The 25,770-nt window shown below is 41.4% G+C and overlaps 1 protein-coding gene across 1 annotated transcript; it reads right to left on the minus strand.

The window, feature by feature from the left end:
• Positions 1–1,432: 1,432 nt before the first annotated feature.
• Positions 1,433–25,505, minus strand: LOC133922491 (methyl-CpG-binding domain-containing protein 9-like). The gene is made up of 11 exons (XM_062367853.1): positions 24,719–25,505; positions 14,878–14,969; positions 14,190–14,506; positions 12,869–14,008; positions 12,096–12,761; positions 10,291–10,599; positions 9,008–9,343; positions 7,501–7,599; positions 6,577–7,005; positions 3,210–5,279; positions 1,433–2,287 (listed from the first exon to the last, which is right to left on the minus strand). Exons 1-11 carry the CDS (start codon positions 25,369–25,371, stop codon positions 2,048–2,050), a joined length of 6,351 nt encoding a protein of 2,116 aa, XP_062223837.1. The 5' UTR covers positions 25,372–25,505; the 3' UTR covers positions 1,433–2,047.
• Between the last annotated feature and the right edge of the window lie 265 nt (positions 25,506–25,770).

The following is a 25,770-nucleotide window of genomic DNA, read 5'->3' on the forward strand; positions in this document are numbered from 1 at the left end:
GTGGAGGCTCAGCTTTGGTGTATGGGGTGCAGCAGGGTTGCGTTCTTTGTTGGCGTGAGTGTTTGGGCCGTGGTCGTAAACACAAGTCTGGCGCGTTCATGAAAAAAAAAAAGACCGGCTGTAGATGTGGCGTTGTAATCGGATGATATATTTTTCTTAATATAATGACACGAGTTCCTCTACATATTCGAGAAAAAATATGCAGAACGCATGTGATGCTGAAGCCATAGCCATGTTTCTGCCAGATGAGACGGGCTGGCTGGATGGCTGGCAGATGGATGTTTTTGCTTGTACAAGTATCTTGAACTCGTGTGCCTCATTGGATGCGATATGGCAAGGAAGACAGATACTGCCTTTGCCATAAACACTAATCTAGAGAGTGACAAGTATGTCAAGAATGCTATCATCGACACGTATGCTAGGTGTGATCATCTAACTGAAGCGAGAGGTGGTGTTTGATGCCTTGGCAGAAGCTGATGCAATTTCTTACAACGCGATGATCGAAGGATATGCAAGGCAAGGTGATCTTATAGAAGCGGTCGATACATGTGGTAAAATGAGGCATTGCTCTCTAAGGCCAAACCTATTGACTTGTTTCATTCCTTGGGGTGTCCATTGTTAACTCCTAAACATGATTATTAGCCCTAATTATGAACACCAAAGTCATTAGCGGAAGTGTGAGGATTGACCTGATCCCGATGAGGCCATTAGGGCTTGACGGCGAGTTGAAGCAGAGCGTTGATGTAGGTGTACATGTTGGTGAAGACCGTTGATGCAGTGACGGAGACAAAGTAGCCGACATGGTGAAGCAGGTTGCAGGCATGGTGACCGTGGATGATGTGGTGGTGGCGGTCTTTGCACTGTAGTAGCGCGCTTATGATCGGTTAGGTTAGGGATGTAGGGTGAACGCTAAACCTTGCATGAACTTGTCAAGCCAGGCGCCAAACTCTTCCCCTTTTTATATATAGCACTGCACGGATACAGCCTATAGGACCGCACCTATCGAGTCAGTTACGCTGCTGATCAAGGTGCATGCTCGGGTGGGAACCGAGTCCCCATGTATCTCAGTCAGTTAGCACATCCTTGGGGACGTTAGGAAGCCGAGATCAATCCAACATCCGTATCTCAGTCAGCCCAACTCATTTTAAATGGCTGACATCGGTTTTGCTTTTAAGCCATTTTAGTGGGGTTTTTTAAGACCGTTCGGTCTTGCTCCAAGATTCGTGCTTTGTTTGATGGTTTACTCATCTGGCCGGAAGAAATAGCAGCCTCTTAATCGCGTGCAGCTACGGGCCCAAAGCACGTTTCTCTACGCCTATGGCGGGCGTCGCTCTCCCACGACTCGATGGGGAGCTTGTTTAACCTTTCCGCCCACCCTTGTTTGAGTGGTAGGACCAACTCTTGTGATTCCCTTATGCAAGAGGGGTAAGAATAGAGATTCAATTTCTTTCTTCATTATTAGTTTCGGTTAAGTTACAACCAAAGTTACATTCCTATGCCAAAAAAATATTACATTTCAGCATAGTCAAGACCCTAACGCAATTAGATGATGCAGGAACATCCGGAATACAATGCCCAGCACCAAAAGAACCATGACAACTACCCACTGCCGCTACTCAAATAAAACGAAGCAGGGTAGAAATTGGGGCATCTCCTCCGACCCAGCCTATCTCGTCTAATCCCCAGAACAGACTAGCCCCACAAACTAATTTCGCCGCCGGCTAGTCTAAACGACAGCACTTGCTAGTGCCATCCCTCAAAACAGAATTTACATAGAGCAAATGTCAGCAGAGATTATTCTGACCCTGAATACCAGCACGGAGGAACTGAAAGGGGGTAAAACAAGGTTGCGCCCTTATCGGGACACCAGAATCTAGGGTAACCAAACGACCATAAGGGGCCACATAGGCCGGGACTTTGTATCACCATCATCTATACCTTCGATCTACTTGACCACGGCGTCACATTGTTATGCTGCCTGAGAACTGAGAAGCTTCTAAATAGAGAGAATCTACAACGGAGCAAGGAGCACCCTCCATTATGATGCTCATGATTCCGCCTCTTTCCTCCTCTTCCCCTTGTTAGGCTTTCCATTGTCAGCCGGCTCAGTGTTTGGAACATGATCCTTCATGTAGATGATGCAGTCATCAAGAGTGTAGATCCTTAGTGCGAGCGAAGATATAGTAGCTGTCTTGATAGCTGCTGTGAAGGAGGACCAGTACCACCAATCGTTCTTCAGGAATTCAGCTTTTATCATACTCTCCAACAAGTTGGTTGCCATTACCATCTAAAAGAGGCACAGATGAGATTAATCAGATAATTAATATGCTAAAACGATTTCAAGCATAACTGAAACTGCATTTACACAGACTTGAGTTAGAAGGTAACGACAGAACTACAGATTAGGTCACCAACACCTTGGTCTGTCATACCTCCAAATTAGCCAATTAAGTCCATATAATTCTAAACTTCTAAAAATTGTTATTGGCTTATTTTCTCAATCTGGTGAGAATAGACCTTGTACTTGTCATTTTTAGTCAGACACATAGGGCAGCAACAAATGGGGCAACATTTCAGATGCAAGCCTAGCTAGTTAAAGCATGAAATCGACATGAAAATTTCTGGGAAAAACTTTACATGTACTTCCCAGTTTACTCTACCTATGTACAAAATGTGAAGATAAAATGCATTGAGTCAAGATTTAGGAGTCAAAAAATAAGTTCTGATAAATCATAAGGAAAAAAAGAAGTGCTATCATAACAAGAAAGTTTTCTGATATATTTTTTTGTTTCTTCAAACACACTTCGAGATTGAAGTTGAAATTTTAAGCCTGCTACAACACAGGCCCCATTTTTTATACTAAATCCATACAATGCATTATCAAAAATTTGGATTTTTTTTAATGTTGATTCGGTGCCCCAGCTGAAGCTGCACATTATAAGTTGTCAACATATAAAACGAGGAGTGATGAAAGAGATGCCACATGCCATACTTTTGAGCATGGCAAGTTTTTGTCGTCAATTGAACAAAATTTGCCTTCTAAAATTATAGATAGCACTTCTGACTAAAAACTTAGTGCACTGCACTGTAATCAAAACTTGCTACCTGGAGACTGTATACATGGTGTTTGGAAACTCATTGAAAGGTAACCTATACTGTTCAAATAGGTTTTGTCAGTAAATAGGAAATAAATAAATAGGTTAACATACCTGGGATATTGATTCTGCATCCTTGACAAAAGCTCGCCACGAACGTCTTCTTATTTGCTGAGACTTTGAGGCCCTCAATGCTTCCTCAGGCAAAGTTGCGTCTACATCAAGCAAGTTTATCTTTAGCTGCTTCAAGATATGAGAGTTCCTTCCTATCACAGGTCTCAATGATGACTCTGGAACAAAGCCCCCATTAACAGCTAGCAATCTTGTTGGTTTGACTCTTGCAGAAGATGCTTCCTCGCCAGAAGTACTATCCCTGACAGGCTTCTTTGATTTTGGCATCTGCTCATCACCTGCATTGCCAGGACAATCTTGACCAGACTTGGACCCCTCTTGCCCGATCTTTTTGGCAGACATTGCCTGGCATTCCTCCAAAGAGTAAGTCCAATCATTTGGGATATCGTCATATCTTTCATTTTGACTTTGCACAACTGGCGGTTCAAGGAAAGATGAAGGTGAAGGCACAAAAGATGGAATTCCATTTGATCCAATGAGCCCAATCTCCTTCACTGTTTCCTTGTTTGAATCATTTGTGACGAATTTTCTGCAAATTTCTTCAAAGTCATAAGGGCATGGCTCCAATTTTCTGTTGCTAGATGGCTCAATGGAACAATTATGATCTGCTGGATCTTTTTCCTTTGTATCAGACTTAGTAGCCTTCAGTTTTGGCTCATCATTTTCTTTGGTTTCATTAGGAGAATGATTGCTTCCTTTGCATTTTCCACCATTATGCTCTTCATATTCTGCTGATTTGAGATAAGTCTCATGACAAGTTAAACAATGGTATCGAGAAGGCCATATAGGTTCTAAACAGTCGCAGCGGTACGTTCTTTCTTCAGAACCTGATTTTGTCTTCTTTCCTCGCCTTTTCGAGAGATCACTAGTATCCTGGTCCAACTGAAAGCCATACTTTTGCTCCAAAATTATGAAAGCCTTGGTATTTGGAAGGTCTATAAGTGGTTCACTCTTTGAAAACTTGGACGCTGGAGGATCACTAAAAGGAAAACTAGCCTGGAGATTAAGAAGTTTTTGCCAGAGCAGGATAGAGTCTTTCAGTTCTTTGTCCCTTGGCTCGTAGTCACTTAGCCAGTCAACAAGACACTTGATTTCTTCATCAGATTCATACATAACAACTGACGCTGAATTCCAACCTCTACAATCAAATGTAGACTGAGGATAGCTGCTAACCATGCTAATGTCTCTTTCCTTGGGTACCAGCATGCTTCCATCAGCAACCAACCAAGGACGTTTACCAGGTCTTGTTATAACCCAGTACAATCGACCCACAGAATCCTTTCCCAGACACTCTCTTCTCAAGGATGACATAGTGAGCTGTGACTCTACTGTGCTAATTGAATCCTGCAATTGTGAAATCCGATCCAATAAAATCTTCATTTCATTGTTATCAGCATCATGATCAACTACTCTGGTTGATGATTCCTCAAGGTTATCTTGGAATGATGTACTAGCATTTTTGTCAGACAACTCTCCATTTGGTGCACTGATAATTGTAGCTAAATGAGCCTCTCTCATATTCAAGTTATCGCAAGTACCACTTGTGCTACCTAATGACTTTTGGTAACTTTGGGACCCTTCACCAATAGCATCCCCATCAATCCGGTCAGCAGTTATCCCTGATGGCTGCTTGGAAAGTCCCAAAGATTTATTTCCTTCAATCAAAGATGCACTGGATACGTCATTGTCAGTTTTGTAAGGTTTACCCACATTCAATTGCCCAGAGGGAGCCCCATCAGCTGGGTGGTTGAGGTTAACTCCAACATTAACCCGTTCAGCCTCTTCAAGATGGTCCGATGCTGTGGGTGTGCCACGCTGCAGATTTTCCACAAGTCCTGAACTATTATTCAAATGTTCATTTTTGATCCATCTACTTTGTTTGGCGCATGAAGTCTTTATTTCTAACTTATATTTCAACTCTTTCAGTTCATAATTCCTAGAACGAAACTTCTGCTGGAGATCACTTGACTTCTCTGAACATTGATCTAGATGTTCCCTGATTAGAGCTGTGTTGAGCATTTCATCGCATAGAAACTTCAGCAAATATATTCTCTGCATTTTTAAAATCAAAATGATATATCAGAAAAATCTGTCACTTGTCTTCTATGGAAAGCAGCATGGAAAATAAGGTTTAAATTATAGGATTTGCATGCACAGTTCATTTCTTGTTATTTTCTCTCTTTTGCCCTTTCTTATTTGATTCTCTTTCCTAAGCATTTATACATTCTGAGTTTCTGACAACTAAACTATTATCTCCCATCTTTGTGGTTTTCTAAACCTATGTGACCAGTCAAAATATGCTTTATAAAAAACAACTGACAGAGTATTAATAGTTCAGTACACTAATAGAGAACAGCATATCCAACAGGCTATGTAAAATCATACCAAGCTAAAAGAGCATGTGATATCCGTAAACTGATAAAAAAGCATCCCTAATTATAGAGCGGAAAGAAACTTGAAGACATCAATAAAAACAAGTATTTAGCAGCCACTGAGAAAATAAGCAGTACACAGAAACTCCTTGCCTGAAATGCATAGCTCCAAAGAAGCAAATATGGGATATACTATATTACTAACATAGTAAACCCTTTTTTATGACATATTTAGGGCTTGTTTTAGAAGAGCTTAGCTATTTTTAAAACCCATATTTAGGGCTTCTTAGAAAAAAAATAGGATTGAGTAGCCTAACCTTCCTAACATAACCAAGGCTTGACCTTACCTGAGATGTTACTACATCAAGGGCAAACTTAGAACAACTGCATGGTCAAGCTTGGCCACATCGATAGTAAACTTATAACAACTCCAATTTAAGCTTACGCCACTATAATGGTTTGAGCTTAACAGGGGCCTAAGTTTACAGCAAACTTACCTCCGACATAGGAGCAGGCAAACTTATACATAGTGGCTACACTTGCAACTTTCCAGCAAAAACAGTAAGTCTGGGATTGGCGTTGCAGTGGTTTTCTCAAAAGCATTTATTCTTACTTTGGACAAGACAATTAGATGAAACATCTTTTTTGGAGCCATAACAGCAAAATCTAACTGCACCTGGTAAAAAATTCGTAACTAACAGAAACTGAACATGCCAATGCGAAAACTTTGGTTTAGCTAGAGGGTGTGATCTGATAGGTATAAGCCTGTAAAGCTAGCATGCCCGGTCTCAAGGATGCCAACTCTTTTAACAAGTGAAAAGAACTTCACAATTCGATGCCCCATTATTAGCAACGGATAAATTTGAATGGTTCTCACACTTTCTTTATCTGAGATGAAGGAACAAAAAGAAAAACATTTTGAACAGTAAAGAGCCAAGAACTTTACTTCACTTTAAAGACAGAGAGAAAAGACAAACCTCTCGTATGCTAAGCTCCCAGAAATCTTTCTCTTCCATTGCCGTAGCTAACTTATTAAGTGCCTCATAAAAAGCATAAGAATCCTCCCCAACACGCTTCTTTTGTTCTCGCATCAAATCTGGAACACTGTGATCAGGATGTGCTCTCTTTTCGCCTGCCACACATGATGGGCAGTACCAGTTTCCTTCTGGTATGCGAGCTAGTGGTGGATTCAAGCAGTATGTATGGTATTCCGAGTCACATTTATCACATAGCAGAACACTATCATCGTCTCTATCAATGCCACATACTTTGCAAACACCATCCTCCCACGGAGCTTTGGTCATGTTGTTTGCTGCAGTGAGGATATCAAGTAACTCCTCATTCATTTCCGAATTGGCATTCTCGTTGCAGAGGTACTTATCAAACTTCTGAACAAGGTCAAGTACCTACACCAGCCAAGTTCAAAAATATAAAATGAATTGAGAAAGGTTTACTACAAAATCATGGCTATATTTTGTCATAAATGGATATGTTGACAGTAAGGCCAATGTGTACTTGATGAAAGCTAGTACCTAAGCATTATCCTAGGAAGCATGTTTACAAGTGCAACTGGTTAAATACAACATTCCAAAATAAAATAAACTCTTAGGTTTTTGTTCACGAATCACAATTCATAATCAATTCAGAAAACTGAGCGAAGTGAAATAGTAGATTAGTAGTGACTGGTAAATCAAAGTACTTCTAAGAAACAGCAATTAGATTATATTTATACACCAGTATAATCTAATCGTTGTTGTGAGAACATCTAATCCATTGTTACATACAGCAAACCCTTGGGCACATTAACAATACCATAATGGAAGGTTACTGTGAGGTATGGTGGCAGCTAAAATTATACAATGAACAGAAAAGGCAAAATTCTACAGGGACAGAAAACCAACCTCTGTCTTATATAATGACTCAAAACTCTGAGACAATGCTACAACCATTTCCAGCACATCAGGTCGATCACCAAATGCAGTGTGCAGATTACGGATTACCTGCAGACAAACAAAAAGGCACCATAATTAGACAATGGAACTGCTTGCAGGGGCCTCATTTTAAGAAAACACAGGCATATCCAATCAAATCCAATCGACAATGGAAGGATGCAAATCAAGATTCAAGCATGAGTTTGCCATTGTAAAACTGCTGAGAAAGCACATCCATCAAAGTACAGACATTTATTAGCAAAGATCACTCTAGCTTATCCACAAAATATAACATCTTTTTTGCTACATATCTTGAGCAGGGCTCATATAATGAACACAAGTACTGCTCAACTTTTATTTAAGAAAAGTTATCGCTTCATGTAAACTGCAGATAGAAAATCAGCAAACTAAAGTTTAGCACTACTAAACCATATTAACAATTCTACACTAACCTTTTGTATATCTTTTGGTAACTGCTCACGGACACCGCATGAACATAAGAAATTCTTCACAACAACTTATTTTCATTTACTTAATAAAAAACCTAAATTAAAATGGAATAGAGTTTCAAGATTAAGCACATTATTTTAGAGTTTAGATCTATCATATCTTATTTTCTTTGCTGGATAGCTTGGCTCTGTTTTAAGGCAACTGAACCTCATCAGCATAGTAAAGCTCATTCAGTCTATAGAATTAATGGAACTAATGACGTGTTAGAAAAAGGGAATCATGAAGATATGGACTATTCTTACAAAGAATAAAAAATATTGTCAATTCACGAGCTATATATATTTATATAATAGTCCTACAAACCAAAGATTATAATAAAAAGAAGACTTTCTAGAAAAGATAGAATAAGGGCATGTTTGGTAGAACTCCAGCTCCATGAGGGTATTTGGATGAGCAATCTTATTCCTATTTTACACTAAAAGTAGAGACTTAAACCACTTTATTTTAGATTACAAACTCAAAATATGGCGTGGAGTTGGAAGGTGGAGCTCTGTCAAATAGGGCCTAAATCACAAGACATGTCAATAATAAGCCATCATATTTCAATAGAAAAAAATAAGTGTGGTGCATGGATAATGGGTATAATTGCATTACTAAAATAAATAACAAGATTGATAAATATAATGGGATCATTACTAAATTACACTCAACACTAGGGGCTAAAGCAGTCCAGGGGCTAAAGCTGGCATAATGAATAATCCGTGGTTGTGCAAACCAGTTCTATAGGAGAAGGCATTCTCTGGCATGACAAGATAAACCAAAAGCCTAAAAAAGCAAACTGGCAGTGGAATGCTAGAAGTACAACCATGGGTACCATGACATATCTGTCTAGTTTTGATGGAGAAAGGCAGAAAGAGGATAGTATCAAAATAATGCATTAATTTAAAGATATCACATGAGTGCAAGGAGATTCCATATGTGCATCAACACTGAATAATATAGAACAGGGTGTTAAAGAAAAACATACTTCCTGTACATCATCAAGAAAAGCCTCCCAAGATCCATGATAAGCTCCCATAGCCAACCTTATATCAATTGTGCGAAAGTCCAAAGGGCGAGATACCATACCAGGAAATCCAAGGATGCCCTCATCCTCATTCTCATTAGAATTCGTTAGAGTTGTTCCAAGCAAATTGCCAAAAAGCTTTGATTCATCTGACGAAACAGCACGCCGCAGGGCAATACGACACTTTTTCATGATAGCCTCTGAGATGGAAATAATGTTCTTTTCTTTTCTTGGGTTTCCTGGATTTTGTGGTACTTTTACACGACATGCCTCTGTCAAGACGGATAAAACAGCTTTCTGAAAAGCAATCAGCGCCTTTTAGTATATTTTCCAAATAATCTCCTAGTTCTAGGAATTTTCTCAGAGTAAAGGATAGACAGCAAACGTCAAGGTGAAGACCAAGTCTAATTTGATGCTGAATTCATTTCTTGTACTCCCTCCAGTCACAAAAAGGTGACGTTTTGGACATCGGCGTGTCTCAAAAACGTAGCTTTTCCCTCTAATTGCTGTTGTAATATATTTTTAAAATAAAGTAAAATTATAATGTTATGAGAGTAACTTTTGTGACAAATCTAAATATAGCATTTTAAGCTTAAAATTTGACTGCATGTTCTGAAAATGACACTTTTTTAGGACTGGAGTGAGTAATAGTGTTTGATAATGGCCTTCCGACCTGGTGGCTTTCCTATTCTGGCAGCTATATACAAAACTTTGGTGAAATTTTGATGAACCGGCAGTAACTTCAAATTAACATTTAAGAAAAGTTTCCTGATCAGATAAGCTACGGAAGCAAAAGCATGTTACAGAGCATCAGACTGATTTCCTTGGGGAATAAAATGTGCATCTCACATGTAAGAGTACAAGGTAGTAAACTTTGACCAGCTAACCAGATAAAATCACAAGTATGTTGGGTTGCTCAATCCTCCCCCACCCCCCAAAAAAAGGATACCTAGCTTGTTATCCTAAGCCTTAAAACTGACATCCCTCTTTGATATGACAATAGTTCATAGCATATAACATACTAAAAAAATTAAACAGTGTGAGGTTCACTATTTTGAGTAAGGAGGTTGACAATCTTATGGAATTTATCCAATAATCAGATACTCTGACCTATATTTGCCCAAAAAAAAAAAAAAAAAAAAAAAAAAAAGAGAGAGAGAGAGTAAAAAACACAACATAAGAAATCACACATAATGGCAGCTTTCTTATGTTACATACTAAGTAGCAGCAGGAACTTTACTAACCTTGGTTGGTCCAGATGCATTACCCTTGTAGACCTCTTTACTGATTGAATGTTCCAAAATTTTCCTTGCCCACTCTGGAGGTTTCCTCTCCAAAGCTTCATAAACACACTTTCTTATTCTTGTTCCCACATTAGTTGGTAATTTTCTCACAGGCTCCAGTGATTCCACCCAATCTGGTAATGTCTTAATATCAGTAGTAGGCTCCTCGGGAGAATCTACAATATCAGTATCCTTATAATCCATCATAAAGACCTTATTCCCTTCATTCGCTGAAGAATTGCATATCAAATTCTCAGCCTCTGCAAGCAGCTGAAAATAGAAGAAGAGTATTTGCTAACAGTCAATACAGGCATAACTGTCAAAAACCAGAAATTTTACAATTATCTCCTTAGTGGCCACAAAATTACTTCAGACGTGGGCATATTTGTAGTATTTTTTCTCCGCAAAATTGCAGGAGGAGATAAACTACAAACAAAAACTAACAGACAGCATGACTCAATCCGTGGCACACATACAAGCTTATATGGTATAAGAAATCAGAAAAATGCGATATAGCTGGACAAGCTGTAGCTGCATCATATCAAAGAGATCTCTAAATGGCAGCTGTTACTTAAAAAATCATTTTTAAACAAATCTCTAACCAAATAAGCAAAAAAGGATTCTCATAAAAAGAAAAAAAAAACCTCAAAAAGATAAGTAAAAACATGAATTATGTCTACACAGAGACGACTCAACAGCAAATTTATGCAAACAGGTCAAAAGGATCCTTAAAACCATATAACAGTGCCAATGCAACAGGTGCAAGAAGATTTCCAGCAAATATTTCCCAAGTAGCAGTATAAAAAAATGCAAAGTAGCTAGAATTATACATGTAAAGAACAATGCACTAGTACAATTTGGAAAGCTTGGAACAGGTTGATATTAAAAACTGGATTCCTTTATGACGAAAAAACTAATGATGTATATTATGATCCTAGGATCATTAGGGGGATAAACATCCACGGGGAGGATAGCCGGGCAGCGTTGGCTGCTAGGGGGGAGAGATTAGACTATAGATGAGGGAGACTTAGAATATTGGGGGAGACTTAGATTAATTCTTCTTTGCTTGATAACAATGATGTGCGGCTGCCCCTTTATATAGAGAGGGGAAATTACAATCCTAAATCAATTCCAACTCCTAATGTATATGTATCTCCTACCAAACTTATCTCTAAGCAGTCCTAATTCAATCCGACTTCTAACTTATCTCCTACCAAACTTATCTCTAAGAAAATCAACTTGAATCCTAACATACCAAACTTATATCCTAATTAAAAGATAAGATTTATCTCCTGCTGCTGCCGTGGTGATCCTTGGGCCCACACGAACGGCCGGCTGGCTGCCAGGACACTGTATGCTAGCTTGGCTAGAAAGCCTCAGTTATGTTTTCTTTAATTTTCATTTCCCTCTAGGTAGGCTTATCTTCCCCACATAAATGTCCTATTGGGTAATCTGTACTCCTATACATATTACATATACAATAGGTTTTGGCCTCATTGTTGGTTATGATAGTGGTAATGAAAGGAAGCGAATCAAACTTAACAATGAATAGATGAAAAAGAAGAGTTGATGATAAATCCAAGAAAAGATAGAACATAGCCATAACATCGTATATGACCAAAGCAAAGTAGCAACAATGGTACTAGCTAACTATAATTATAGAAACTCAATGTCTAACTTGACGAAAGAAGAGACATGACAAACTATGTATCTACTGTGCCAACTAAATAAGAAGTGCAGCTAAAACTAAGAAGCAAACTCCTTACCAAAGCATCCTTCTCCATGCCAACAACACCAGGTAGTGCTCCACACAGGATACCACCATCACCTTGAAGGCAGCGAAACAACTTCACTCCTTCTCGACTAGAAATATCAGACAAATCCATGCACCCACTCATGGAAGAAACAGCTAAAATATACCTTCGAGACAACTCCGGCCAAGTCAACTTGTTAGCAGTCAGCATATCAATCTTTAACTCTTTTGTTATATTATCAGCGTCCCTCTTTCTTCCGCGTTTGGATTTTGATTCTTTAGGGTCGATGCTTGGATCAACAAAAATTGCAACTTTCGATAATAGCTCACTAAAAAGAACCCTCAAGAGTGCAAGGTGGATCTCAGGCAACACTACACCACTACATCTCCCCAGTGTCTGAGCTGCCAACTTATCTTGAGCAGCTTCCCTTGTTGCAGAAGTTTCAACTGGAATAAACACAGATGCCATCTCTTCATTAGTAGTTAGACCTGATTCACCATTCGAATATGATGTTGAAACATTCGCAGGTGAATTAGTCGAAGGAGTGTGATCCCTGTAATGTTGAATGTCCTTTTGACAAATTGGCCATGGATCAATAAGTTCGTCTTCTACTTGCTCAATTGAAGGAGCTTCTTTCAGTCCAATGATTTCAGCAAAACGCCACAGAAACTCTGATATCTACAAGCAAATTGCAATGATAACACGATATTAGAACAAGAAGTGAACAAATAAATAGGTGTTTCTTTAAACAGTAGGGCAAGTGACAGAAACAGGTATCAAACTACCTGGAAAACATCTCCGGCCAACTCTGGTGGAAGCTTGCGGCTAATAGGATTTCCCGGAGGAAGCTCACGGATGCTAGAAGAGCTAGGCTGAGTACGACCATGTGGCCCGGACACCACAGATCCATGTCTGCCATATGATATGACGTCCCCGTTACTCTGATTATTTTTAAGCACAGATAAAAGTGCGCCACTTGCAACCGTCAACGAAGAGACAAATCCATCCCTGTCACACAAGTACTGGTAGTTTAAACAAGCCCTGGATTTAGGAAGGGATTCCACAATTTCTTGAACAAATTCCAAATCAAATCCAATTCTGTCCTGATACAACCATTTTTTAAGTATTGCACAAGTTGATTCCGCGTCATCCTCCTTTTCTATAATTCGCGGTATACTGGGCCCATAGGATGAGCAAAATCTAGTCAATGGATTGCAAGGACCATCAGTGTTCTGAGATCCGCTCCCATAGTCAAATGAAGGTATTTCACTACTGTGCGTGCAGAAGAATACCAAATGCCCATGTTCCTTGTACATTTTTTCACAAGCTTCTGTCATGGCACAAGAAATCATCCTCCAGACTGAGGAAGGTGATGTTCCTTCAAATGTAAACTCACCAATTTTGTCATGCAGATTTGCTTCTTTAGTCGGTGCCCAACTGAAAGGCCCAGAATGTGACGGTATAGTTGGCATTGTCATATTTGAACTTGGTACATTACTGCACTCTAATTTCCTTTTACCCTTCATATCATTACCAAGACATGATAAGAAATCTTGATTCGTCTCAGAGGGATCTGATAGGAGCACGGAAAGATTATCCTCAGTATCATTAGCAGTATCTTCAATCAAACTGCTACTTTCTTTTGTTTCTATTGTATCAGCCTTTCTCACAACATTTCGGCATAGAGTGGTTGATGCATCCGGAAGTGGGAACACAGAACACGGTAACCTTCTCACCTTAAACAAAGGTCCAAAATTCCCTCCATCGCACACCTCACACTCAAACAGTGAACCAGTAATTCTATCATGCCAGTAAGACATAAAACCCACTGGCCATATCTGGTAGGAATTATGGTAGCTTGTCCGATTGTCGATTTCTCCCAAGCTGGTAATAAAGAAATCACTAAATTGAACAGGTAGGCCAACCTAGAATTTCACCACAACAATGTAATACAGTCAAAATCAGTATCAAAGCAAACAGAAGATCAAAGATATACACTTCAGTCCAGGCCTCAAAACAAAAAGGTTGTACTGTTGGAGAACAATGACCTAAAATGAGCAGTGGATGAAGGAATAGAATCTGAAATGGACAAAACAAAGCACTCACTGTATGATGTGACCGATGATTGCTATTTTCCGCAAGAAATTTTGGAGGCTTCAATGAACTTCTGTTTTCACTAGGACTTGATTCCATTGCTTTGGCAGAAAAAGATGGATCCATGTAAATGCTGGCACTTCCAAACTCATGGTTCTCAGCAAACATGGGTAATGTTGATGTTTGTGGAAGATCTCTTCTTCTGCGTAAATGAATTGACCTTTGTGGTGCATTTCCATCAGCAGCTATATCTCGGTCCATGGAAGCAATTTTTTGTCTCATGTCAAGACAATGAGCAAGATCAAATGCTGGCATAAACTGCATTCCATCTGCAACAAGACAACCATAGGTGAAATTAGTATGAACTGCACCAATAATAGCCAATAATCACATTTGAAACCACATATATAGAAGACATGCAGCTCTGAACACCAGGCAGGTGACTTAAAATGTTAGTAAGCTAGCTGAATATTTTGGGACCTAGAATCACTATGCAGAAGTGGACACACAATGACATACTGCGAGTTTCCTGACTGGCTAGGCACTGAGCATACTGACTGGAAGGATTTGACCTTCATCGTTAGCACAGCAAATTGCTTATTGCTGTCTAAAAAGCTAAAGAACTAAAAAGACACATAAACAGTGAAAGAACCGATTTGCAATAGATATGATGAGTATATGATTGCTCTGTTATCCTTACCATGAAGAGCAGTATTCTTCAAGTGAACCCCCTCAAGATTAGGCGACTGCTGGTCAAATTCACTCAAGTGAGCTCCATCAGCGAGATTTGCTCTGCAAGAGTCACAAGAACATGTTAACTAACTTACGATAATAGTGTCTGTATAGCAAAGGTTATTACAAAACTTCTAATAAATCCAGACATTGTTACTATCAGAGCACCCAAAAACACTCCAGGTTGTAAACGTTTTTGCTAGTTTGGTAAGAAAGCAGGCACCTAAAAACAGTGATGATGATATGGCTGTCCCTATCACCCAGCTGTCGTGATTTCTTATTTGGAATAGATCAGTCATTTGTAGATAGGCCACTCTAAATGGTCATCTTCTGAAAACCCTAATTCCCCAGATTGACTCATCCAATCTGACTCACCCTACTTTTCTTCACCTCAATACAGATCTACATTGTGGGTGAGATTTACCATCCAAAACAACCAGATAAAGGCAACCGATTGAAGCTGTTACATCGATCGGTACCATGGAAGGCTCTCTCAAGATTACAATCTTTGTAATTCGTCGGTAATACCGATGATCTGATGCAAGTCTAAACACTTCACAACTCACAAGACAGCAAATCTGTAGTTAGTTTGAACCCTAGATGCGCATATCAAATTACAGCCCCTTATTCCCAACCCTCACACCCCAAACTGACCAGGAAAACAAATTCATGCTTAGATCTATACCTCAAGATGCACAGATTTGCAGATCAACCACTCCCTTGTTGGCTGAAGCAAGATTTCTGTGTGGATTGGGCGCAAGAGTGGTGAGGGCAAAGGTTGAGAACTTGGGGGTTATCCCCTTTTTTTTTTCTTTCCTTTTTTTACTGAGGAAACAGGTTATTAGGTATATATAAAGGGGAGGCTGATCCATAGACTCGGTCTACCAGCTCCATATAACGCGAGAAAAGCGTTCCTAAATATATTTATTACAAATTCCACATCAGCATTCCAGCAAGTATATCCGACGAGGCTTGGTTGGGCACATGGAATAAATTACAAGGATTAGGTTGAACAATTTGAACATATGGACAGCTAGTTGAATAATTTCAACCCGCGGAAATCTAGCAGATCATTTTTGACATACAGATATGTGAACAATTTTGATGCCAGGCCACCTAGTTGAATAATTATGTCACATGGATACCTTGTTAAAAATTTCTCTATGTACACAGACCTAAGCTTAGTCTTTCCCAAAGGATCCAAATTAGATGTAAATATTTGGCCAAGAATTTTACATTAAAAAACCACATCTAAGGGCTAACGCCACCAACGCTGACCCTTGAAACCAGAAAAACATCATTGTTGTCTTACAAGCATCGACTTTAAGTTGTTAAACTAAATACGACATGGATAACAACAGTTACAAGACCAAGCAATTGATCTAATCTGTGACCACAGTCCAATCTCCAAAAGTAACAGATGGATTTTCCTTTTCTGATAACTAAAATAGAAAAGGGATAAATTGCAGTAACACCAATGCAAATTCCAGTTTGAACTTTCAAGTTAGATCAGAATCAATCATTCATTCAACATGAGCATTAGAAAAAAGTGAACTAGTTGAGATGATAGTTACATAGCATGGAGAGCTATGACTTATATTTAGTGTATCTACACAAATCATTCAGCAGTAGTGGCAAGCTGCAACCCCAGATGTTCCCTGCGCAACAAGCTACCAGTAAAAGGAAAGCAACACATTTTGCAAGAATGCACTCATATGTTATATATTAGACCAAGCAGTCCAAATAGTTTTGTATATGAAAATGCATTTCTGCCATATGGATGGTCAGCAGAAGGGTGACGAAATGCGTATGAACTAATCAGGGAAAGAAAACTTACAGCCATGTTAGAGTTGTCATGTTAAAAGAAAAGAGTGGATGATTTGCAAGTTTCCATAACAAAATGTTAATATCATTAAAGATTAGTTATATGCCAATATAAAACTCAATTAGTAGGATGCTCCTTCTACCCCAAGTACAATATATTTGACATACTTCCATTATTTGTTCTTGACTATTTTCTCTGATTCAATACTTGACATCTTTATTTCCATCCAATATCGTGCAAATGTGGTAGCTTTCCAAGATACCAAACATGAAGGGCCAGACCACAGGGTTAACAATCCCAGAAGAAACTAAACATTTCCTGGTGAGACCTGGTGGCCTATTTGCATGGGCCTAAATTTTGTGGTACGCCGACCCAACAAACTTTAAGAACATGGATGGGCCTGGATCCCACCCAGTTCTGACACACTCAAACAGCCCTGAGAATGGAAAGAGGCGAGGACCAGGACATCACAAAATCAGAAAGCAGAACAGCAAAACCAGGCATGAACCGGATTCAAATTCAAAACACACGTTTTGATTTCACAGGTAAAACAGTCAAGAAAATACAATTCCCTGTACCATCCAACTGGCACAGTTAAAACTTCAGAATTTGTAAACCCCCGCTGATCCACATTATAGTGAGTGGGTGCCCACTCAACTTTGGCTTTGCCTATACACTAATATGATGGAAACTGTTTATACCATATGTCTTAATCCCATTCTGATGGCTATTTCATTTTCCTTAATGGAATGGAATATTTCAGTACTGGATCATTACAGTTGTGTATGGTAAAATATTTATAAACACACAAGGAAAAGGTCCATATATTGTCCCTCAACTTTTTCGGTGGTTTAGTCTTCATCCCTAATGTTTCATGGTGTTTAGAACTCGGCTCCAACAAGCAAAACCAGAGCACATCAAGTCCCATGACTGGTTTTGTGGGTGGTTTTCAGTAATGTGGCCACCTCATAATCAGCTTTACCATGTCCTCTGCCACATCATCAAGTTGACCCCACATATCAGCCCATGCTGTTCCTTTCAAATAGAAAAGAAAGAGAAACTTGGAATTGGGACCCATATGTAAGTAACAAGGAGGAAGAGAAAAAGATGTGTGCTGCGCTTGCATGTCGAATCAAGTTGATTATGTGGTTGTTGGCATGGCAATACCAATGTTGTGGCAGCCACTTCACTCAAAACCGTCCACAAAACCATCCTTGGACTTGATTTGCTTTGTTTTGCTTGTTGGGGGATGGGCTCTAAAAGGTATTGGACATCAGGGATGAAAATTAAACCACTGGGAGAGTTTAGGGACCAACTATAGACTTGCAATACACAAAAGTTTATATAAATGTCAAACAATGCATACTAACAAGTTTTGTAAAAAATATACAAGTAATACTATATTTTTCTAACAAAAATATCTTAATATGGAGGATATAGACATATAACCTCAATTTCAAGATACATAATTGTCCCCATTAACTAATAACTAGCAGAACAGAATGGAGCATTCCGGACAGAATAGAGGGAAGAAAATAGATAAAAGACGAATGGAATGCAAGACTTTGTGATGTTGTTTGCTAGACACAACGGAATGTTTTGTCATTCCGTCCCATACTGAGAAGGAAGTGATGAGAGGAATGAAATACAAGACTTTATGTTATGGTTTGCAGGATGCAACACAACATTCTGGCCACTGCGGCCCATACCGTAACTGAATTGATAAGAGGTTCACACCTCCGATGCATCAAGAGAAGAATGAGGTTGAGGCTCGCGTGCAAACATAGCCAATGTGGGTGCTGTCCATGCAATTCACATTGGCAAGTCCCTCAATTTGGAAAATAAATAAAGGTTAAAATAGAATTTGAAGATTGGAAGTGTATTTGCTCCAACCCCAATTGAGAGTTTAGGAGTGGTAATCCAATTACACAACGTCCAGTGAACTTTTGTTGTGTGATCAGATATTACAAGGGGAATAGGGAAAAGAAGGAAGAAAGCAACAACAGAATAGATGGGGACAGGGTTTCCGCAGGGAAGAGAGAGGGAGACATGACAAGGGTGAAGTAGATTAGTTTACTAATTGCTTGCCTTACTCAACAATAGCCACCGCCATATAAGGTTCAACTCCTAACAAAAGGTAACTATCTCAACAAGACCAAAACTAATGATAAGGGGATCAATTAAGCTTGACCGTGAACGCTAAAGAGACTAAGAGAGCTCTAGTAATGTTGTCTTCCTGTGCGCCATGCACCCACAGCCATGATTTCTTGTAAAAGATTCTTCTTTCAAAGTTATCTAAATGGAAAATATTGATGTCTTAGTTTGTTAGCATATTTGATATCTGCAGACAATAACTATATGCAGCAGTTTTTAGGGAAAATACATCAATGTCACAAAACAACACAAGAAATTCAAGCAAAAAAAAACATTACTTGATTAATTAGTTCTCATACCATGAAAGAGTATGGTGATGGGGGAATACTCGGCTTGCCTTATTCCCATGTAGCCGGCTGGCTTTTATAGATGTACAAGGTGCTAAACTAGGCAATACAATGTGCTAAACTAGGTAAAGGATCAATCACTCTAAACTAGGAAAGAGATCAATCACTACAGCTGTACTTCTATATATACAAAACCCTGTTTAGGGTTTGTGGTGGTTGGGATATTGGGCCGGCTAGGCCTGGCGGGTGGCCTGGAGGTTATGTATTTCAACACCAATGTCTACATGGTGCGTTTTCTACTTAGTTACATGGCTTGCTAGCAAAACACGGGCACAATATATGGCATCAGAGTCGATGATCCTAGCATGGCTTCTAGCGTAGACTAGAAGGAGAACAACTACTTGAAGGCCATGATTACCAAGCTAAGAAAGCAATTTGCTGGAAGCTTCACCAAGGTCCAAAAGGAATCAGTAGCTATGCGTCAAGACTCATTGGGCTTGATGAACGCGTAACGAAAGAGGAGAAAGGTAATAGTCCCTTCTCAAAGCTGGGCGAGCTGCATATTCTGTCACAAGGATCACGCCGAGCTCATCTGGCATGATCACGATGGCCTCCTTAGGGTAGCCATACCTATTCCATCGATCGTACTACAACCACGGCTTATCCAACAACAGGCTTCCTTGCCGCAATTACCACCAACCTTACACAATCGTAGAGTTGCTTAAACTTTGTGCCGCAGTACCTAATGCCCTCCCTCCAACGTTTTAGGTCATTGGTCCCTAGTCCACATAGCGGTAGAAGTTGGTGTCATTACTCGCTATTACAAGATTGAATTTTCAAGTTATGAAGGTAACGAGAACGATTAAATTGGATTAATTGATGTGAACAATTTTTCTCGGGAGAGAGAATGGAGGAAGGCCACAATGGTTAGCTACATATGTATATAGCTGGCACAGCCTAATAGTGGCATATTCAATTAGAGAGCATTCAAGGAACTCTGATATGGAATTGCTTAAATGAACGCTTTCATCCACGTCAACTCGCTCAAATCCCCTTGGGCATTTGGCTAACTCCATCTCACCTAAATCGTGGCAGATTGTCAAGAAAAGTTTCAAGCCTTACTATACAAGATTGGCGCGCACTATCAACATGATAGCAAGTCCAGTTATTCACATCTAGGCTATGAGATCAAATCTTCTGCATGCATACGTTGGGCTCCAAATCCTCTATATTCCTAGGCAGCCATGGGTTCAGCTTGCGCTTATGAACAATGAGCTTTTACACCACCTCGATCACTTTTGCTGCAAATGGTGAGCTGTGATCTCCAAGTTTGCAATGTTCAAACCATAGGCACTAGAATAGATGCAAGGTAGTTAACGTAAGTTTGGGGGAAGCGACACAATGTACCATTCCATTGATTTTAATATATGGTCTACAAATAGATACAATTGCACAACTTTACATCTATACAAGAGATACTTACATAAGAGCATATAACTTTACATCTATAAACCATGTATGATGTATGTTACAATGTCAAGAGATCATGGCCCTAACTAGGGATATGCCAATGCCTTGGCGTAGATGGCAATGTAGGTAAACATTAACACGCCTCGCAATCACATATGCAGCATTGCTATTGTTTTAGCCTATCATGGCAATTGAGAAAGAGTGACGATGCTCAATATTTGGTGAAGACATTGACAAACCAGAAGGAAGGGAGATCAATCTCGATGTACTTTGTGAACATAACCCAAAGCAATATTGTTTCACTCAGAGATTGATCTCGATATGCTTTGTCAATGGAGTTGGGTCAGATTGGTGGTCATGTACACTGCACTGACGTTGCAAATGACGATGGTCACCTTGGATAGCAATCAAGGGGCTTCAGCAATAGCATTGACAAAGCTCGGTAGCCAACCTCATACTTGAGCAAGAAATAGTATTCTAGCATTTGGAGGACCATTCCACAAGGTTAAATCCAAGATAGACAATATATAAAAGCATAACGCCCAGTATCTAGGCAACCCATCCAATTAGCATATGTATATGTAATAACGGAGGCAAGAGAGGGAAGGGAGGCAAAGATCGGAAGAAAGGGTGCCATCAATGTACCGATGGACATGTTCACTAGCGAAAGATGACAATCATGGGGATCATGCGTATCCAAATACATCAATCATACAACTGTGTAAGTCGAGGAGAGTGAACATGAGGCATCGAAGGACACTAATAATGCTATGGTATGCAGTTTGGTCGTTGACTAATGCACTGGTGCTTAGTTTACGAAGAGTGTCAATAGGGTTGGTGGCCGATTTGTGTGAGGTGATCCTCAAGAGCATTCTTGCCAACAGTGGCATCGAAGAGTGTACTAACATGGCATTGTTGGGCATGACGAGCTTGAGTGTAACAAGTATAAAGTATTGATGTTGACGTGTCAACAATCTGAGCACAAAGTTAGTCAGATCTCAATAACCATGGCAAGCACACTTATTGACATGGCTATTGAAATCGGACCAAAGCGGTTGACCCAAAAAAAAGAAACCGGATCCCCCGCTGGTTAGGTCTAGCTAAAAGACCACAGGTGCTATCAGACCACTATGAGCTGGAGAAAACAGGGGAAAACCGCCCAATCTAGCCGTTGTACGCTGCACTTGGCGTGAAGGCGGGTTGGGCATGGATTTCGAACTGAGGACTTGATGCTTGGAAGTGTGATCCCTTACCACTACACCATGCTTGCTTGATGCTTTATGTATGAAACTCAGATTATTTAATACGTTTTGTAGAGCCTCCAGTTGAGAGGCCACCCACCCAGGCTCGAACACGGCTAAACGACCGTGTTGGGAGCGAGAGGAGGCGGTCAAGGCTTGTGTCGTAGTAGGAAGCCGAAGAGGGAAGCGGTGCATGCGACTATTGCACCTCCGAATTCAGATGTTGGTTCGAAGCTCCTTCATAAAAGGGCCGAAAGGCTTAAACTCAATGGAACAAGAATTACCCATAGTGAATTGACAAACAAAAATAAGATTTTTTTAATTGTTCGTGGAGAAGCAAGAACACTATGTACAAAGAGGGCACATTGTTTAAATGGAAGACACATGGCCAGTGGCGATGGCAGGAAGACGAGAACCACAATGATAATGCATTAAGAGAAAGTTGAGTTTTCATAGGAGAGATTACTAGGTAGGTGAAAGGGTGTGTTGGAATCCATGAAACACTCGTTGGTTGCTCGAGGGAGTGTTCATGATGCTGACAAGGGATGATGAATCCCATGGAGATGTGGATCGGGGAGGTGACTTCCTAATGGTGCAATGGCGAGGTGCACCTCTTACAATATGGATATTAGTGGGCTTAGGAGGCTCTACGCTGCAAGTCCCATCTAGGTAGGATGAGGGATTGGATGTTGGCCATCCTAACCTAGCCATATCTGAAACATCTTTGTCCATGGATTGAACCATGGCATCGCAACGCTGGGGAAGGATTTGTGACCACCTTCAATATTTGAGGAGTTGCTGCCCCAATACTTGCCCTTGGACTTGCCACTCTCATCCTTAGAGTTGGAGCCGTTGTTGTTGGAGTTTCTCTTAGGGTAGAGGAATTAGGGTTTAGGGTGGAGGCGTGTATAAGGCAATGGACCAGGAAGTGGTTTCAGTGAGTCATTTCGTCAAGCACAAGGATGAAGTGGCACCTGAGAAAAGAGGAAGGAGGGGAAGGGTTTTTTAGCAATGACAATCCTCGCGATGGTGACAAAAGGCTCAATCAACAGAGAATGGTGAGGACGAGAGTCTCATCGAAGATCTTGTGGTCAAGATTACCGAGAGTCAACTATGGACTTGAGGCGTTGACATAATGGCATATCGTCTAGAGGTGTGCTCTAGAGTTCGGCCTCAAAAGAGTGGATCTAGACCTTCTTGTTGTCATCATAGAGTCTCCACACTGGACCAAAGGTCGTGAGTGAAGGCATCACAGTGAGGATGATGCCAAGAATCTCATCCAAGTTGGTGCTGTAGATCCTAGAGAAGATAGAATCGTTTTGATCCCAGTCGGCATCAGTGATGGGTTTGACGAAGCCGTCAACGTGGTTCGTTGGCCTGAACCGACGAAGAATAACGGAGAACAACTTGCGCTAGGGGATGGACTTTGTGGCTGAAGGGGATAAAGGATTTGGTGTTGGATATGGTGGAGACAAGGGGATGGGGTTTCGGAGCGTCACCGGCCATGGGAGTGGTCATCAGGAAGGAGGGTGTGGCATGCAATGTCGTATTCTTCTCGATGATGCGTATATATAGGCTTGAAAGTGAGCAAGGTAAGTACAAAGAATGGAAAGTAATCTACACACTTGGCTAAATACAAATGTACCGGATTTGATTGATATCAATCCCGTTGCATTGATTCAGTTGGGTTGTTGCTAGAAATGCAACAATCCTTGTTGTGCCGGATATGCTACAACGGTAGCTTCTGCAGGAAGGAAGGTGCCAGGATGTGCGGCACACGGTAGGGAGATAGTTATAACCTAACATATCTTATAACCCTTAGTGCCCTTCTCCAAAAGCACCTACATACTCTCCAGAGTCTGAAACTTCTAAACCCAGTCTGGTTTCTATTTTTTGGTGGACCTACAGGACAACCCAGCAGCCCCAATTTTGCTACCACAAGCGTCAAGGGGATCATTCCGACTATTAGGATGACAGAAGAAAGATCAAGCAGCAAATTTCCAATGCAATACAATCCTATATCACAACCTGCAAATGAAATTTCATAAAAACAGAAACAAACTTCTCCTAGGGTTTGCAAATCAAGGTGATCCCCAATGCCTTGAGGTCCAGAATGCATGTACCTGTCCTGAATCAAACATGCAGGTGTCCAAGTTGAGTTAACTAACAACACTTCACAAATGACCAATGAGCGGTGCCAAGACTACTGAAAGATAAACTACAATTAATCATGTCAAAAAAAGGGTTAAGGCGTCAAGTTATCTGCACTGTCTCATATGTAGCAACCTGTTATTCATGATATATTATGGTGATGAATGCAGCATGCCCGGTTACTCAATGTGGAACCTAAACTTACACAAGAGGCTAAAAAACGATGTCATGCTTTAACAATACTAACGCTCTAAAACTAAGCTACTGCCAGTTGCTAACTATAGCATCCAAACCTAGTCAATTCAGCAGAAATGATGCAATGCGGTTCAAAGACATCAGTAATCAAACAGAGCAGGAAAAAAACAAAGATAGCATACCATTAACAAAAGCTACACTATGTAGCATAACAAACCAGCTGTAAGTCTGTAAGACTGTAACAATAGCAAGCAACGAACCGAACACAGAGTCAACCATAATAGTAAGCAATAACAAGGCTCAAAGCATCATCCCCTGTCCCCGATGAGTCTTGCCATTACCGGTTGCTTATTACTAGCGTTTGGTAAGCAACAACCTACTTAGAACCTTTAAGAAGTTGTTCGATGATCCACTCAAAAAAGAAGTTGTTCGATGATCAAATAAGCTGTGATGATATCAATATTAGTTAAAGAGAGCTGACGTAACTGCCTCATGATGTCCATGGAGGGGTCCTCCGGCGGGGCGGCGTTGATGTCGAGCGGGACGGGACCCAGCTTCCACCGGGTCGAGCGAGCGCCACGCATCTCGCACTCGGGGCAGATCCAGTCGTCGTTCGCCGCAGCGCGGGGCCGCCGCGGGCCCGGGGGTCCAGGCGGCGGCAGGGGCGTGAGCATGAACGGCGGCCAGACGCGGACGCACGAGGGATGGAACCCCCGGTCGCACGCGTCGCATACCATGGTTCCCCCCAGAATCTCCGGGTGGCCACAGGATGCGCAGGGACGCGGCGGGTGGCCCCAGCCCGCCTCCCCCGGGTGCTGCGGCGGCGGCGGCGGCGGCGGTGGCACCCCCAGACCAGGAAGCAACCCGGCGGAGACGTTCCCAATGGTCCCAATAGGAGTATTCCTCGGCTCAGGCGCCCGGTGGAACTGAAGCGCCATTTCGATGGCCTCCTGCTGGAGCACCAGCTGCTGGCTAGCCGGAGCCGGCGGCAGCCGAGGCTGAAACTGCGGCGGCGGCGGGGCATGGACGGGCGCAGCGTTCCCCCGCGGCGGGGGCGGAGCACGCGGCGGCGGGGTCTCGCACTGCTGCGGCGAGGGCGCCTCGTTGAGGTCGAAGTTGAGATGCGGCGGGCGATCCATGTGGGAATGGGGGATCGTGGTCGCGCTCAGGCTAGGGTTATGACTCCAGGCATGGCCGCGAGGATGAGGAGAGGTGGGTAGGAAGCGTGAGCGGAGCGGGGGTTTGGAGCGAGCAACAGAAGAAAGGAAAGGCGAGAGAGAGAGAGAGAGCGAGAGAGCTCGCACGAGCAAAGCGAGGCTGGGGTTAAGGAGGGGGAGGATTCGGACGGGAGCGCAGCGCTGACGCGGAGGTGGAGACGGAAGGGGAGGACACGTGGCGGTGCGTCGTTGGAGAGACGATACGGTGCGTGTTTGGCAGCGCGTAGCGGATGAGGAAGGAGTTGGTGCGGTCCCGTTGTCAGTTACGCACAAGTCCGTTTCGGCCGGAGGGGATGCGGAATGCGGTGAAGCGAGAAGGGC

Source organism: Phragmites australis, chromosome 6, assembly GCF_958298935.1.
Source record: "Phragmites australis chromosome 6, lpPhrAust1.1, whole genome shotgun sequence".
NCBI lineage: Eukaryota > Viridiplantae > Streptophyta > Magnoliopsida > Poales > Poaceae > Phragmites > Phragmites australis.